The 17,423-nt window shown below is 41.6% G+C and overlaps 4 protein-coding genes across 4 annotated transcripts; all 4 read left to right on the top strand.

The window, feature by feature from the left end:
• Window positions 1-52: 52 nt before the first annotated feature.
• On the top strand, window positions 53-1,737 carry LOC143326223 (uncharacterized). The gene is made up of 6 exons (XM_076739772.1): window positions 53-95; window positions 203-532; window positions 751-1,107; window positions 1,317-1,436; window positions 1,530-1,576; window positions 1,660-1,737. Exons 1-6 carry the CDS (start codon window positions 53-55, stop codon window positions 1,735-1,737), a joined length of 975 nt encoding a protein of 324 aa, XP_076595887.1.
• A 3,607-nt stretch (window positions 1,738-5,344) lies between these two features.
• On the top strand, window positions 5,345-7,006 carry LOC143326222 (signal-regulatory protein beta-2-like). Its single transcript, XM_076739771.1, has 6 exons — window positions 5,345-5,387; window positions 5,495-5,830; window positions 6,050-6,397; window positions 6,505-6,624; window positions 6,736-6,794; window positions 6,887-7,006. Exons 1-6 carry the CDS (start codon window positions 5,345-5,347, stop codon window positions 7,004-7,006), a joined length of 1,026 nt encoding a protein of 341 aa, XP_076595886.1.
• A 2,729-nt stretch (window positions 7,007-9,735) lies between these two features.
• On the top strand, window positions 9,736-11,464 carry LOC143326221 (signal-regulatory protein beta-2-like). Its single transcript, XM_076739770.1, has 6 exons — window positions 9,736-9,778; window positions 9,886-10,215; window positions 10,434-10,781; window positions 10,991-11,110; window positions 11,204-11,250; window positions 11,336-11,464. The coding sequence occupies exons 1-6, from the start codon at window positions 9,736-9,738 to the stop codon at window positions 11,462-11,464; spliced, it is 1,017 nt and encodes a 338-aa protein (XP_076595885.1).
• Window positions 11,465-14,856: 3,392 nt separating this feature from the next.
• LOC143326220 (signal-regulatory protein beta-2-like) lies at window positions 14,857-16,518 on the top strand. Its single transcript, XM_076739768.1, has 6 exons — window positions 14,857-14,899; window positions 15,007-15,336; window positions 15,556-15,907; window positions 16,013-16,137; window positions 16,248-16,306; window positions 16,399-16,518. The coding sequence occupies exons 1-6, from the start codon at window positions 14,857-14,859 to the stop codon at window positions 16,516-16,518; spliced, it is 1,029 nt and encodes a 342-aa protein (XP_076595883.1).
• The last annotated feature ends 905 nt before the right edge of the window (window positions 16,519-17,423 follow it).

Here is a 17,423-nt window from a genome sequence, read left to right as displayed (position 1 = left end):
ATCTTCTAATAATATTTAATTTTGCTGTAGACTCGAGTGGATCAACAAGAAAATGCTGATCGTGTTTTATTTGCTGCTGATGCTCGGAGTGGGCCGTAAGTATCTGTGGAGAGGTCAGATGTACTCCATCGTATTCTGACAGTGATATAGAAGAGATATACAGATGTGTCTGTTATTAATCACTGATGTGTGTTTCTTTCAGGATGCACAGACGGTCAGAACTTTGTGACAAAGACTGTTGGTGTTGGACAAAGTGTGACTCTGTCATGTACCCACCAGAGATCTGGGGGCACTGAAACCCTTTTCTGGATCAAGCTTGTTCCTGGAAAGTTGCCTGAAATCTTGGGAAGAGCAACGAGCTTTGATTATGATTTTGTGAATGAAATTCCTCACATTACTTTCACAAAAGAGCCTGGAAGATTTGTCCTCAGTATAACAGAGACAAAGCTGAGCGATACTGCATTTTACTACTGTTTAAAGTCAGAGCAATACAAGATCATGTTTTTGAAGGGAGCGTTTCTGAGAGTTGAAGGTAAATATATCAAAAACACATTCATAGTATTTGCTAGTGGTGTTATTATGTTAATGTGCAGCAGCATTCAACCACAGTATCACACACACAGTATTTATCTGTCATGTGGACGTATGTTTAACGTGTCAGTTGATGATAGATTAAACTTAAACATCTTCCCTATTCTATGTTTTTTATTGTCATGAAAGTGGGTAAATATTTGTGTTTTCAATTTCCAGGAGCAGAACCTGATATCACTGCCATCGATGAAGTCCTTCCATCTGGTCCGGTCCGTGCAGGAGACTCAGTGTCTCTGCAGTGTTCAGTCTTCTCTTACTCTGAGAACAAAACATGTCCAGGAGGACTCGGTGTGTACTGGTTGAGAACCGGATCACATGAATCTCATCCCAGTGTCGTTTACGCTCATAGAAACAGTGGTGATGAGTGTGAGACGAGTCCTGAGGCTCGCTCTCCACAGAAATGTGTCTACAACTTCAAGCGGTACATCAGCCCCTCTGATTCTGGGACTTATTACTGTGCTGTGGCCACATGTGGACGGATAATATTTGGAAATGGAAAAAAACTGGTCGTTGAAAGTAAGTGCGTCATGGTTCTATAAATTAGAAAATCAGAATTTCGAGTCTAAATGTCAGATTATACAGTCAAATAAAATTCATTAAAATCAACTACAACACTTTTTTTGTTTTACATCTAAATTCATCTCACCAGGAGGTGACATGAAAGATTATTTTCTTTTAGTCTTTGACATCTTTCGTTATTGTTTCCTTTTTTTATCTTGTTTCAGCATACTCCTGTATGCGTTCATTGAGCCTCGGTCCAATTATTCTGCTGTGTCCTGTCATGGCTCTAATCCTGATTGTCATGGCGCTCCTCATTTATGGCATAAAGTCTGACCGTTCCAACGGTAATAGAAGTTACTCACAGCTCTCCACACGATGAAATCAAAGCTGCTCCATCATTATTTATTGTAATCTGTATGTTTTCTGTTTCATTAAAGCTGCTGTTGCCATGCAGAAATACAGCGGTGGTCTGAAAAATCGACAGGTGAGGAATTTGACTGTAAGATTAACCTTATTAAAACAGCTGTGACGGCTTTTTTAACTTGGTCATCTCATGTATTTTCTCAGAGAGATGGGGACATGTATTCTTCAGTCATCTTCACCATGATTACAGATGACAGTGGTGCACTAAAGGATCCAAAATAAGCAGAGAAAGCGAGGATCGACGCTGTTTTTGAGGCTTTTTGGTTGGATTAGTGAGCTAACAGGTCTGTTTGTCATCAGTTGGTGCTGTATGATCGATTTGATGTTAGTCTGCTTAGAGACAAACAGTTTGTGACACAGTGGCTATTAGGTAATGATCTACATATTGTATATGTTAAGATTTGACATTTGAAACACATTAAAGTGAAATATTCATTCATTCATTCATCTTCTGTACCGACTATCCCTTTCCAGGTTGCTGGGGGGCTGGAGCCTGTTCCAGCTGTCAACGGGCGAGAGGCGGGGTACACCCTGAACCGATCGCCAGTCAATTGCAGGGCATTAAAGTGAAATAGATGGATTAAAATGAATAAAATGTGTGGATGAAATTTTCCATCCATTGTAAATATCTGCTTATCCTGCACTGGGTCGCTTCACAAATACAATCCTCTCGTGTATTTGTAGAAAATCCTCATATATCTCATGAATTAGGTGGATCAGATGTCACAGAGGTTTACAGATGTTGACTTTAGAGAGGAAGAACACTGATTTTGGATCAGAGACCTGTATCAGAATCGGCATCTGGTCTTGGTTTTTGTTTTGTTTCCTGGTTGTTGTTGTTGTTGTTCTTTGGGAATATGTGACTAAACAATGTCAAACTCTGTCAATTAATAAAGCACACTGTGCACACTGTCCAAACAGCTGACAAGATCTGTTACTGTGTCAAACAATTGTTGGCTTTTCTCCACATTTATTATCACTTACCAGAATCACTTTAATCCCTCCAATATTTCAACATGGCGACAAATCTTACGTATCAAGTGTCGAACCTCATCAGCTTCACAGGGCGATCACAGACACACTGTGTGTACATTTCTTGTTGTATTTGTTCTACGTGTGTGTGTGTGTGTGTGTGTGTGTGTGTGTGTGTGAGAGAGAGAGACGAGCAGACACTGCTGTGTCTCTGCCCACCAAAACTTTCACACCTGTAGTTAGACGCACGTTTCTCAAACACATGGGGAGCATTTCATTTTGTGTACATAGTTAATCTTTCTGAAGAGGAATGTACTGAAAGAAAATACACTCTGTGAAAAATGTTACGGGACAACTGGTCAAATTAATAAACTCCTCCATCTTTCTGGTCTCACACCTCTTTGTAAAAGTCCTTTGCATGTCTGCACTGAGACACAGCAAAGCCACAAGCAACAAGCTACACTGACAGATAAAGGCTGTGGTGGGCCTTTTCTCCACCATTTGACGAAGCATCAAGGCTGTTTACTCACAACAGACCTGATGATGGGCTTCAACAGGATGTGCAGTGAGGGAAGAGCTACATGAGGTCACAGCAGGCTAATTTTAGTTGAAGTTGAAATGATTTACGTTGTATTACTTTCCTTTTAATGTGCTCATTCAAATGATTCTTGTGCTTTTAAAGATGCACCCAAAGACATGTACAATCCGAAAATATACAATCCTCATACTACTTCATATTTGCTTTAAACTTTAATGTAAGATTATTGATTCATTCAGCTTGAAGACAGAATGAGAAAGGTAGAAAGCACCTTTGTGTTCACAGCTCACACTGAAGCTCGGCTGCAGCAGTGCTTCAGTTTCCACGCCTCGCTTGTTTGTGGGTGGTGACTGTGAATGCGTGTTTGTTTGTGTCTGCGTGTGAAAGCACAACGCAGGACACAAAGTTTATTAAGGGCTTCTGTCTTAAAAGACATTTTACACTTGTTGCTTCTGTTGTGTTCACACTCATCAAACCAACATGATTTGGCTTGTGGTCAACAACATGTTGACCCTGATGAAGGCCACAAACCACAACACACTGCTGTGAGTAAGTGACATGTCAGATGAGGTGTTCATTATCAGGAACTAATGGACGATGGGGAGGACAGAGCCGTCTGATGCACAGCGGTCTCAGTGACGGGACACCCTGAAGGGCATTATCACACTTACATTATGGTCACTTGCAAATGAGAAACCATTCATTTAGATTTTTTCCACAAGCTGTAACTTTGAAGTTATGCAAGTACACTGATGAGCGTCTGATACAATGGAAACACTGTTTACTACTCCAGTAAATAGGACTGACCTTTGATTCAACTTGGCAACAAGAGATATTTCTACTTCACTAAGCTCAAAGAACCCTTTGGCTCGGCTGTGATCCAGAAAGCTAACTTCATGCTAGCAAGATTCAAAGTTAATAACCTGGTGTACGGTTGACAAACTGTAATTTGACAGTATGTTTAACAACAAGACTCAAGCGCAATCCAGCCATGTCACTGTCCACAATTCACTGTCCAGATTGATGGGCCGTGTGCACTGTTGGCCACAGCATGCAGCAGCGAGTGGAACAGGGAATGGGGTATGAGGGGATGGCCAATGTGAATCAAAGTGTTAAGTTCAGGGGAGCAGTGTACTTCCTGCAGCTTGTGTGACGGCCTGGCTTTCCTCTGCCATTGGTGCTGAGGTCTGCTGTGTTGGCTGCTGTGGTCTGTGCGACTGTGGGGTCAGCGGGGTCTGTGAGCGTGACTGGCCGCCAAGCTAGATACCGTCGCAAGTGCCTATGGAGCTTTTCAACTCTGAAAATGTTGCAGCGCTTTCTAGATTTGTCATTGATTTTTGTAAAACTGCCCATATTCTAAATCGACACAGTTGATTTTTTTGACTTAACAGGTGTCAGAAGGGGATCAAATGATGAAACAGCGTATGAAGATTGTGACAGACTTCCTGTTGTTGGCCCGGCGGGTTGTTGGTACCACTCCGGCGCTTGCTTTGCATTGTGGGGCACAGTGAGGTGGAAGTTGGGTGTACGCTGGGAATTACGTGATGTCCTCAAACTCACCGTCCAGTTAAGCATCATAAAGGTGTATTTCGCTAACAGGTGCAACAAAAGCAACATAAGAGTGAGGACATGTCAATCGAGGGCAGTTTGTCAACGCCCACAGAGTTCTGAAAAAAGGTCCACCATAGTTAATTTCCCTTGAGTGCCGAGTGCTTTCAGGCCCTGTTTACACCTGGCATGAACATGCATCCTGGCTGATCTGATCACAAGTGGACAACCAAGTCACACAGAGCTGGAACTGAAGGTTTGGCTGCACTTTCTCTCTCAGTCTTGTGTGACTAACTTACTGTAGCTTTAGCCACACAGCCTCACCTTGTGCAAGACGTCAGTCATCCATCATTCGGTAGGTCAATTGAGAAGATTAGATGGGCTTTTTACAAGCCTATGACAGCCAGAGACACTGGATTCTCACAAATTATTAGAAGTTATACGTGTTTCCTAAAGAGCTTCATCATATGAATGAGTATCAGCTGAAAAGTCAGATTAAGATCAAATGTCCTCTTCGCTGTTCGCTCTCAGAGTCAGTTACAGAAACCCACCATGAAACATGAAACAAAAGCTTGCTGTTCTTTCATGTGTTCACGTTGGAAAGATGGTTCAGTTTATTTCCACTGCGGTGCACAGTGAAACACCAACGTAACAAGAGGCCAATCAGACTGCTCTGAAATAGTTCCCTCCCTCTCCATATGGTTACATTAAGGTGAATCATCTTTGAATAATATTTAATTTCACTGTAGACTCGAGTGGATCAACAAGAAAATGCTGATCGTGTTTTATTCGCTGCTGATGCTCGGAGTGGGCCGTAAGTATCTGTGGAGAGGTCAGATATACTCCATCGTATTCTGACAGTGATATAGAAGAGATATACAGATGTGTCTGTTATTAATCACTGATGTGTGTTTCTTTCAGGATGCACAGACGATCAGAACTTTGTGACAAAGACTGTTGGTGTTGGACAAAGTGTGACTCTGTCATGTACCCACCAGAGATCTGGGGACACTGAAACCCTTTTCTGGATCAAGCTTGTCCCTGGAAAGTTGCCTGAAATCATTGGAAGAGCAGCGAGCTTTGATTATGATTTTGTGAATGAAATTCCTCACATTACTTTCACAAAAGAGCCTGGAAGATTTAACCTCAGTATAACGGAGACAAAGCTGAGCGACACTGCATTTTACTACTGTTTAAAGTCACTGTTACAGCGTTACAAGATCATGTTTTTGAAAGGAGCGTTTCTGAGAGTTGAAGGTAAATATATCAAAAACACATTCATAATATTTGCTGGTGGTGTTATTATGTTAATGTGCAGCAGCATTCAACCACAGTATCACACACACAGTATTTATCTGTCATGTGGACGTATGTTTAACATGTCAGTTGATTATAGATTAAACTTAAACATCTTCCCTATTCTATATTTTTTTGTTGTCATGAAAGTGGGTAAATATTTGTGTTTTCAATTTCCAGGAGCAGAACCTGATATCACTGCCGTCGTTGACGTCCCTCCATCTGGTCCGGTCCGTCCAGGAGACTCAGTGTCTCTGCAGTGTTCAGTCCTCTCTGACTCTGAGAACAAAACATGTCCAGGAGGACTCGGTGTGTACTGGTTCAGAGCTGGATCACATGAATCTCATCCCAGTATCATTTACGCTCATGGAAACAGTGGTGATGAGTGTGAGACAAGTCCTGAGGCTCGCTGTGTCTACAACTTCTTCAAGGAGAACATCAGCTCCTCTGATTCTGGGACTTATTACTGTGCTGTGGCCACATGTGGACAGATAATATTTGGAAATGGAACAAAACTGGACGTTGAAGGTAAGTGCTTAATATTTCTTCATAATGGTTATAGTATCACCATCTTAGCAATTCAATTATCTATTACTTATATTGATTTAATTGTTTTTCATTTCATAATGTTTCAGGTGATTCACAGAAAGTCGACACAGTTGTCTGTCTGCTGTTTGCTGCTTTGGCCATAAGTCTGATTCTTGTAGCCTCCCTTCTTTATGTCATCAGGAAAAAATCCTGTGATTGTTGTAAAGGTAAGAGATGTTACTCAAACAATCTATTAGACTGTTTCCCAACAGCCAAAATCACTTGATTCAGATTTGTCCTGTGTATAATTATACACATCTTTTTTAAAAATAATACAGCTGTTGTCACTCTGCAAACTAATGCTGCAGCAGCCAGTGATGATCAACAACGTCAGCAGGTAAAGAATTCAAAGATGTAGCCAGAAAAAGTTATCAGCTTGTGTTAAAATTGGCTCTATTTCATTTTCAATTTTACACTTTATTCCCTCAGAGAAATGAAGATTCTTTAGTTTATGCTGCACCAAACTGTACCAGGAGGGAATCCGGCAAATCAGGGAGAAGAAGTCCAAGAAAGGAGGAGACGATCTACACTGATGTCAGAGCTTTATGATGGATTAATGATCTGATCGCTGGAAATTCTAATTAATGATGATGGTAATCAGTTTCTTGCACTGTTCATCCTATATCTATTGCATTTTGTTTAATTTTTTGTCTTTTCTCCTCTTCAAGGGCTCCAGTGCATCTGCATGTAGTTTTAAGGCTGTTAACGTCCTCCCAAGGTTTTGATTTAAATATCAATGTGATGCAAAACACTTGTACTCCATAGAATTTATATCTGTGTATATGTGTTGTTTTATTCAATAATAAAGAAACCCCCACAATTAAACAGTGAACTGCTGAGTCTCTGCACACCACAACATCCCACAACTGTAGACAGAAGCACAGCTGACAGAAACACACAGGGAGCGTTTTCTGTTCGGGGACAGCGACTCCAATTAATGAACTCCTCCGTCTTCTGATCTCACAGCACTTTATAAAGGCCTTCTGCATTTCTGCTGTGAGAGCAAGCAAAGCCACAAGCAACAAGCTACACTGACAGATAAAGGCTGTGGTGGGCCTTTTCTCCACCCTTTGACCAAACATCAAGGCTGTTTACTCACAACAGACCTGATGATGGACTTCAACAGGATGTGCAGTGAGGGAAGAGCTACATGAGGTCTCAGCAGGCTAATTTTAGTTGAAGTTGAAATGATTTATGTTGTATTACTTTCCTTTTAATGTGCTCATTCAAATGATTCTTGTGCTTTTAAAGATGCACCCAAAGACATCTACAATCCAAAAATATACAATCCTCATACTACTTCATATTTGCTTTAAACTTTAATGTAAGATTATTGATTCATTCAGCTTGAAGACAGAATGAGAAAGGTAGAAAGCGCCTTTGTGTTCACAGCTCACACTGAAGCTCGGCTGCAGCAGTGCTTCAGTTTCCACGCCTCGCTTGTTTGTGGGTGGTGACTGAATGCATGTTTGTTTGTGTCTGTGTGTGAAAGCACAACGCAGGACACAAAGTTTATTAAGGGCTTCTGTCTTAAAAGACATTTTACACTTGTTGCTTCTCTTGTGTTTACATTCATCAAACCAACATGATTTGGCTTGTGGTCAACAACATGTTGACCCTGATGAAGGCCACAAACCACAACACACTGCTGTGAGTAAGTGACATGTCAGATGAGGTGTTCATTATCAGGAACTAATGGACGATGGGGAGGACAGAGCCGTCTGATGCACAGCCGTCTCAGTGAAGGGACACCCTGAAGGGCATTATCACACTTACATTATGGTCACTTGCAAATGAGAAACCATTCATTTAGATTTTTTTCCACAAGCTGTAACTGTAAAGTTATGCAAGTACACTGATGAGCGTCTGATACAATGGAAACACTGTTTACTACTCCAGTAAATAGGACTGACCTTTGATGCAACTTGGCAACAAGAGATATTTCTACTTCACTCAGCTCAAAGAACCCTTTGGCTCAGCTGTGAGCCACAAAGCTAACTTCATGCTAGCAAGATTCAAAGTTAATAACCTGGTGTACGGTTGACAAACTGACAGTATGTTTAACAACAAGACTCAAGCGCTATCCAGCCATGTCACTGTCCACAATTCACTGTCCAGATTGATGGGCCGTGTGCACCGTTGGCCACAGCATGCAGCAGCGAGTGGAACAGGGGATGGGGTATGAGGGGATGGCCAATGTGAATCAAAGTCGTACTAAGTTCAGGGGAGCAGTGTTCTTCCTGCAGCTTGTGTGAGAGCCTGGCTTTCCTCTGCCATTGGTGCTGAGGTCTGCTGTGTTGGCTGCTGTGGTCTGTGCGACTGTGGGGTCAGTGGGGTCTGTGAGCGTGACTGGCCGCCAAGCTAGATACCGCCATAAGCGCCTATGGAGATTATGACACTCTTCCTGTTGTTGGCCCGGCGGGTTGTTGGTACCACTCCGGCGCTTGCTTTGCATTGTGGGGCACAGTGAGGTGGAAGTTGGGTGTACGCTGAGAGTTACGTGATGTCCTCAAACTCAACATCCAATTAAGCATCATAAAGGTGTATTTCACTAACAGGTGCAACAAAAGCAACATACGAGTGAGGACATGTCAATCAAGGGCAGTTTGTCAACGCCCACAGAGTTCTGATAAAAGGTCCACCATAGTTAATTTTCCTTGAGTGCCGAGTGCTTTCAGGCCCTGTTTACGCCTGGCATGAACATGCATCCTGGCTGATCTGATCACAAGTGGACAACCAAGTCACACAGAGCTGGAACTGAAGGTTTGGCTGCACTTTCTCTCTCAGTCTTGTGTGACTAACTTACTGTAGCTTTAGCCACACAGCCTCACCTTGTGCAAGACGTCAGTCATCCATCATTCGGTAGGTCAATTGAGAAGATTAGATGGACTTTTTACAAGCCTATGACAGCCAGAGACACTGGATTCTCACAAATTATTAGAAGTTATACGTGTTTCCTAAAGAGCTTCATCATATGAGTGAGTATCAGCTGAAAAGTCAGATTAAGATCAAATGTCCTCTTCGCTGTTCGCTCTCAGAGTCAGTTACAGAAACCCACCATGAAACATGAAACAAAAGCTTGCTGTTCTTTCATGTGTTCACGTTGGAAAGATGGTTCAGTTTATTTCCACTGCGGTGCACAGTGAAACACCAACGTAACAACAGGCCAATCAGATTGCTCTGAAATAGTTCCCTCCCTCTCCATATGGTTACATTAAGGTGAATCATCTTCTAATAATATTTAATTTCACTGTAGACTCGAGTGGATCAACAAGAAAATGCTGATCGTGTTTTATTCGCTGCTGATGCTCGGAGTGGGGCGTAAGTATCTGTGGAGAGGTCAGATGTACTCCATCGTATTCTGACAGTCATATAGAAGAGATATACAGATGTGTCTGTTATTAATCACTGATGTGTGTTTCTTTCAGGATGCACAGACGATCAGAACTTTGTGACAAAGACTGTTGGTGTTGGACAAAGTGTGACTCTGTCATGTACCCACCAGAGATCTGGGGACATTGAAACCCTTTTCTGGATCAAGCTTGTCCCTGGAAAGTTACCTGAAATCTTGGGAAGAGCAACGAGCTTTGATTATGATTTTGTGAATGAAATTCCTCACATTACTTTCACACGAGAGCCTGGAAGATTTGACCTCAGTATAACAGAGACAAAGCTGAGCGATACTGCATTTTACTACTGTTTAAAGTCAGAGCAATACAAGATCATGTTTTTGAAGGGAGCGTTTCTGAGAGTTGAAGGTAAATATATCAAAAACACATTCATAATATTTGTTAGCGGTGTTATTATGTTAATGTGCAGCAGCATTCAACCACAGTATCACACACACAGTATTTATCTGTCATGTGGACGTATGTTTAACGTGTCAGTTGATTATAGATTAAACTTAAACATCTTGCCTATTCTATATTTTTTATTGTCATGAAAGTGGGTAAATATTTGTGTTTTCAATTTCCAGGAGCAGAACCTGATATCACTGCCGTCGTTCAAGTCCCTCCATCTGGTCCGGTCCGTCCAGGAGACTCAGTGTCTCTGCAGTGTTCAGTCTTCTCTCACTCTGAGAAGAAAACATGTCCAGGAGGACTCGGTGTGTACTGGTTCAGAGCCGGATCACATGAATCTCATCCCAGTGTCATTTACGCTCATGGAAACAGTGGTGATGAGTGTGAGACGAGTCCTGAGGCTCGCTGTGTCTACAACTTCTTCAAGGAGAACATCAGCTCCTCTGATTCTGGGACTTATTACTGTGCTGTGGCCACATGTGGACAGATAATATTTGGAAATGGACAAAAACTGGTCGTTGAAAGTAAGTGCGTCATGGTTCTATAAATTAGAAAATCAGAATTTCGACGCTAAATGTCAGATTATACAGTCAAATATAATTCATTAAAATCAACTACAACACTTTTTTTGTTTTACATCTAAATTCATCTCACCAGGAGGTGACATGAAAGATTATTTTCTTTTAGTCTTTGACATCTTTCGTTATTGTTTCCTTTTTTTATCTTGTTTCAGCTTCCGACTGTATGTGTTCAGTGTCCCTCGGTCTATTAATTCTGCTGTGTCCTGTCATGGTTCTAATCCTGATTGTCATAGCGCTCCTCAATTACGGCATAAAGTCTGACCGTTCCAACGGTAATAGAAGTTACTCACAGTTCTCCACACGATGAAATCAAAGCTGCTCCATCATTACTTATTGTAATCTGTATGTTTTCTGTTTCATTAAAGCTGCTGTTGCCATGCAGAAATACAGCGGTGGTCTGAAAAATCGACAGGTGAGGAATTTGACTGTAAGATTAACCTTATTAAAACAGCTGTGACGGCTTTTTTAACTTTGTCATCTCATGTATATTTTCTCAGAGAGATGGGGACATGTATTCATCAGTCATCTTCACCACGATTACAGAGGACAGTGGTGGACTAAAGGATCCAAAATCAGCAGAGAAAGCCAGGATCGACGCTGTTTTCAAAGCTTTTTGGTTGGATTAGTGAGCTAACAGGTCTGTTTGTCATCAGTTGGTGCTGTATGATCGATTTGATGTTAGTCTGCTTAGAGACAAACAGTTTGTGACACAGTGGCTATTAGGTAACGATCTACATATTGTATATGTTAAGATTTGACATTTGAAACACATTAAAGTGAAATATTCATTCATTCATCTTCTGTACCGACTATCCCTTTCCGGGTTGCTGGGGGGCTGGAGCCTGTTCCAGCTGTCAACGGGCGAGAGGCGGGGTACACCCTGAACCAATCGCCAGTCGATTGCAGGGCATTAAAGTGAAAGAGATGGATTCAAATGAATAAAATGTGTGGATGAAATTTTCCATCCATTGTAAATATCTGCTTATCTGCACTGGGTCGCTGCACAAATACAATCCTCTCGTGTATTTGAATAAAATCCTCTTATATATCTCATGAATTAGGTGGACCAGATGTCAGAGAGGTTTACAGATGTTGACTTTAGAGAGAAAGAACACTGATTTTGGATCAGTACTTCGGATCATCCAGAGACCGGAGTCAGAATCGGAATCTGGTTTTGGTTTTTGTTTTGTTTCCTGGTTGTTGTTGTTGTTGTTGTTCTTTGGGAATATGTGACTAAACGATGTCAAACTCTGTCAATTAATAAAGCACACTGTGCACACTGTCCAAACAGCTGACAAGATCTGTTACTGTGTCAATCAAATGTTGGTTTTTCTCCACATTTATTATCACTTACCAGAATCACTTTAATCCCTCCAATATTTCAACAGGGCGACAAATCTTACATATCAAGTGTTGAACCTCGTCAACTTCACAGGGCGATCACAGACACACTGTGTGTACATTTCTTGTCCTATTTGTTCTGTGTGTGTGTTAGTGTGTGTGTGTGTGTGTGTGTGTGTGTGTGAGAGAGAGAGAGAGACGAGCAGACACTGCTGTGTCTCTACCCACCAAAACTTTCACACCTGTAGTTAGATGCATGTTTCTCAAACACATGGGGAGCATTTCATTTTGTGTACATAGTTAATCTTTCTGAAGAGGAATGACTAAAAGAAAATACACTCTGTGAAAAATGTTACAGGACAACTGGTCAAATTAATAAACTCCTCCATCTTTCTGGTCTCACAGCTCTTTGTAAAAGTCCTTTGCATGTCTGCAGTGAGACACAGCAAAGCCACAAGCAACAAGCTGCACTGACAGATAAAGGCTGTGGTGGGCCTTTTCTCCACCATTTGACCAAACATCAAGGCTGTTTACTCACAACAGACCTGATGATGGGCTTCAACAGGATGTGCAGTGAGGGAAGAGCTACATGAGGTCACAGCAGGCTAATTTCAGTTGAAGTTGAAATGATTTATGTTGGATTACTTTCCTTTTAATGTGCTCATTCAAATGATTCTTGTGTTTTTAAAGATGCACCCAAAGACATCTGCAATCTTAAAATATGCAATCCTCATGCTACTTCATATTTGCTTTAAACTTTAATGTAAGATTATTGATTCATTCAGCTTGAAGACAGAATGAGAAAGGTAGAAAGCGCCTTTGTGTTCACAGCTCACACTGAAGCTCGGCTGCAGCAGTGCTTCAGTTTCCACGCCTCGCTTGTTTGTGGGTGGTGACTGTGAATGCATGTTTGTTTGTGTCTGTGTGAAAGCACAACGCAGGACACAAAGTTTATTAAGGGCTTCTGTCTTAAAAGACATTTTACACTTGTTGCTTCTCTTGTGTTCACATTCATCAAACCAACATGATTTGGCTTGATGAAGGCCACAAACCACAACACGCTGCTGTGAGTAAGTGACATGTCAGATGAGGTGTTCATTATCAGGAACTAATGGACGATGGGGAGGACAGAGCCGTCTGATGCGCAGCGGTCTCAGTGAAGGGACACCCTGAAGGGCATTATCACACTTACATTATGGTCACTTGCAAATGAAAAACCATTCATTTAGATTTTTTCCACAAGCTGTAACTTTAAAGTTATGCAAGTACACTGATGAGCGTCTTATACAATGGAAACACTGTTTAATACTCCAGTAAATAGGACTGACCTTTGATTCAACTTGGCAACAAGAGATATTTCTACTTCACTCAGCTCAAAGAACCCTTTGGCTCAGCTGTGAGCCACAAAGCTAACTTCATGCTAGCAAGATTCAAAGTTAATAACCTGGTGTACGGTTGACAAACTGTAAATGTAATTTGACAGTATGTTTAACAACAAGACTCAAGCGCTATCCAGCCATGTCACTGTCCACAATTCACTGTCCAGATTGATGGGCCGTGTGCACCGTTGGCCACAGCATGAAGCAGCGAGTGGAACAGGGAATGGGGTATGAGGGGATGGCCAATGTGAATCAAAGTATTAAGTTCAGGGGAGCAGTGTTCTTCATGCAGCTTGTGTGAGAGCCTGGCTTTCCTCTGCCATTGGTGCTGAGGTCTGCTGTGTTGGCTACTGTGGTCTGTGAGCGTGAATGGCTGCCGAGCTGGATACCGTTGCAAGTGCCTATGGAGATTGTGACAGACTTCCTGTTGTTGGCCCGGCGGGTTGTTGGTACCACTCCGGCGCTTGCTTTGCATTGTGGGGCACAGTGAGGTGGAAGTTGGGTGCACGCTGGGAATTACGTGATGTCCTCAAACTCAACGTCCAATTAAGCATCACAAAGGTGTATTTCGCTAACAGGTGCAACAAAAGCAACATAAGAGTGAGGACATGTCAATCGAGGGCAGTTTGTCAACACCCACAGAGTTCTGATAAAAGGTCCACCATAGTTAATTTCCCTTGAGTGCCGAGTGCTTTCAGGCCCTGTTTACGCCTGGCATGAACATGCATCCTGGCTGATCTGATCACAAGTGGACAACCAAGTCACACAGAGCTGGAACTGAAGGTTTGGCTGCACTTTCTCTCTCAGTCTTGTGTGACTAACTTACTGTAGCTTTAGCCACACAGCCTCACCTTGTGCAAGACGTCAGTCATCCATCATTCGGTAGGTCAATTGAGAAGATTAGATGGACTTTTTACAAGCCTATGACAGCCAGAGACACTGGATTCTCACAAATTATTAGAAGTTATACGTGTTTCCTAAAGAGCTTCATCATATGAATGAGTATCAGCTGAAAAGTCAGATTAAGATCAAATGTCCTCTTCGCTGTTCGCTCTCAGAGTCAGTTACAGAAACCCACCATGAAACATGAAACAAAAGCTTGCTGTTCTTTCATGTGTTCACGTTGGAAAGATGGTTCAGTTTATTTCCACTGCGGTGCACAGTGAAACACCAACGTAACAAGAGGCCAATCAGATTGCTCTGAAATAGTTCCCTCCCTCTCCATATGGTTACATTAAGGTGAATCATCTTCGAATAATATTTAATTTCACTGTAGACTCGAGTGGATCAACAAGAAAATGCTGATCGTGTTTTATTCGCTGCTGATGCTCGGAGTGGGGCGTAAGTATCTGTGGAGAGGTCAGATGTACTCCATCGTATTCTGACAGTGATATAGAAGAGATATACAGATGTGTCTGTTATTAATCACTGATGTGTGTTTCTTTCAGGATGCACAGACGATCAGAACTTTGTGACAAAGACTGTTGGTGTTGGACAAAGTGTGACTCTGTCATGTACCCACCAGAGATCTGGGGACATTGAAACCCTTTTCTGGATCAAGCTTGTCCCTGGAAAGTTACCTGAAATCTTGGGAAGAGCAGCGAGCTTTGATTATGATTTTGTGAATGATATTCCTCACATTACTTTCACAAAAGAGCCTGGAAGATTTGTCCTCAATATAACAGAGACAAAGCTGAGCGATACTGCATTTTACTACTGTTTAAAGTCAGAGCAATACAAGATCATGTTTTTGAAGGGAGCGTTTCTGAAAGTTGAAGGTAAATATATCAAAAACACATTCATAATATTTGCTAGCGGTGTTATTATGTTAATGTGCAGCAGCATTCAACCACAGTATCACACACACAGTATTTATCTGTCGTGTGGACGTATGTTTAACATGTCAGTTGATTCCAGATTAAACTTAAACATCTTGCCTATTCTATATTTTTTTATTGTCATGAAAGTGGGTAAATATTTGTGTTTTCAATTTCCAGGACCAGAACCTGATATCACTGCCGTCGTTGACGTCCCTCCATCTGGTCCGGTCCGTCCAGGAGGCTCAGTGTCTCTGCAGTGTTCAGTCTTCTCTGACTCTGAGAACAAAACATGTCCAGGAGGACTCGGTGTGTACTGGTTGAGAACCGGATCACATGAATCTCATCCCAGTGTTATTTACGCTCATGGAAACAGTGGTGATGAGTGTGAGACGAGTCCTGAGGCTCGCTGTGTCTACAACTTCTTCAAGGAGGACATCAGCTCCTCTGATGCTGGGACTTATTACTGTGCTGTGGCCACATGTGGACGGATAATATTTGGAAATGGGACAAAACTGGACGTTGAAGGTAAGTGCTTAATATTTTTTTATAACAGTTGTAGTATGACAATGTTATCAAGTCAGTGATCTGTAATCTTTTCTTCATTTATTTGTTTGTTTCATGTTTCAGTTGTCAGCACTTGCGATTCACAGAAAGTCGACACAGTTGTCTGTCTGCTGTTTGCTGCTTTGGCTATAAGTCTGATTGTTGTAGCCTCCCTTCTTTATGTCATCAAGAAAAAATCCTGTGATTGTTGTAAAGGTAAGAGATGTTACTCATACAATCTATTAGACTGACTTGATTCAGATTTGTCCTGTTTATAATTATATACATATATATGTATATATATATTTCTTTTTTTAATAATACAGCTGTTGTCACTCTGCAAACAGATGCTGCAGCAGCCAGTGATGATCAGCAACATCAGCAGGTAAAGAATTCAAAGATGTAGCCAGAAAAAGTTATCAGTTTGTGTTAAAATTGGCTCTCTTTCATTTTCAATTTTGCACTTTATTCCCTCAGAGAAATGAAGATTCTTTAGTTTATGCTGCACCAAACTGTACCAGGAGGGAAGCCGGCAAATCAGGGAGAAGAAGTCCAAGAAAGGAGGAGACGATCTACACTGATGTCAGGGCTTTATGATGGATTAATGACCTAAACAGTGGATATGCTAATTAATGATGATGGTAATCAGTTTCTTGCACTGTTCATCCCATATCTATTGCATTTTGTTTCATTTTTTGTGTTTTCTCCTCTTCAAGGGCTCCAGTGCATCTGCATGTAGTTTTAATGCTGTTAACGTCCTCCCAAGGTTTTGATTTACATGTCAATGTGATGCAAAACACTTGTACTCCATAGAATTTATGTCTGTGTATATGTGTTGTTTTATTCAATAATAAAGAAACCCCCACAATTAAACAGTGAACTGCTGAGTCTCTGCACACCACAACATCCCACAACTGTAGACAGAAGCACAGCTGACAGAAACACACAGGGAGCGTTTTCTGTTCGGGGACAGCGACTCCAATTAATCAACTCCTCCATCTTCTGATCTCACAGCACTTTATAAAGGCCTTCTGCATTTCTGCTGTGAGAGCAAGCAAAGCCACAAGCAACAAGCTACACTGACAGATAAAGGCTGTGGTGGGCCTTTTCTCCACCCTTTGACCAAACATCAAGGCTGTTTACTCACAACAGACCTGATGATGGGCTTCAACAGGATGTGCAGTGAGGGAAGAGCTACATGAGGTCTCAGCAGGCTAATTTTAGTTGAAGTTGAAATGATTTATGTTGTATTACTTTCCTTTTAATGTGCTCATTCAAATGATTCTTGTGCTTTTAAAGATGCACCCAAAGACATCTACAATCCAAAAATATGCAATCCTCATGCTACTTCATATTTGCTTTAAACTTTAATGTAAGATTATTGATTCATTCAGCTTGAAGACAGAATGAGAAAGGTAGAAAGCGCCTTTGTGTTCACAGCTCACACTGAAGCTCGGCTGCAGCAGTGCTTCAGTTTCCACGCCTCGCTTGTTTGTAGGTGG

The sequence above is a fragment of the Chaetodon auriga genome, chromosome 9 (assembly GCF_051107435.1).
Source record: "Chaetodon auriga isolate fChaAug3 chromosome 9, fChaAug3.hap1, whole genome shotgun sequence".
NCBI lineage: Eukaryota > Metazoa > Chordata > Actinopteri > Chaetodontiformes > Chaetodontidae > Chaetodon > Chaetodon auriga.
Note: the sequence above shows the minus strand (reverse complement) of the source record. Positions and strands in the feature narration are given on the sequence as shown.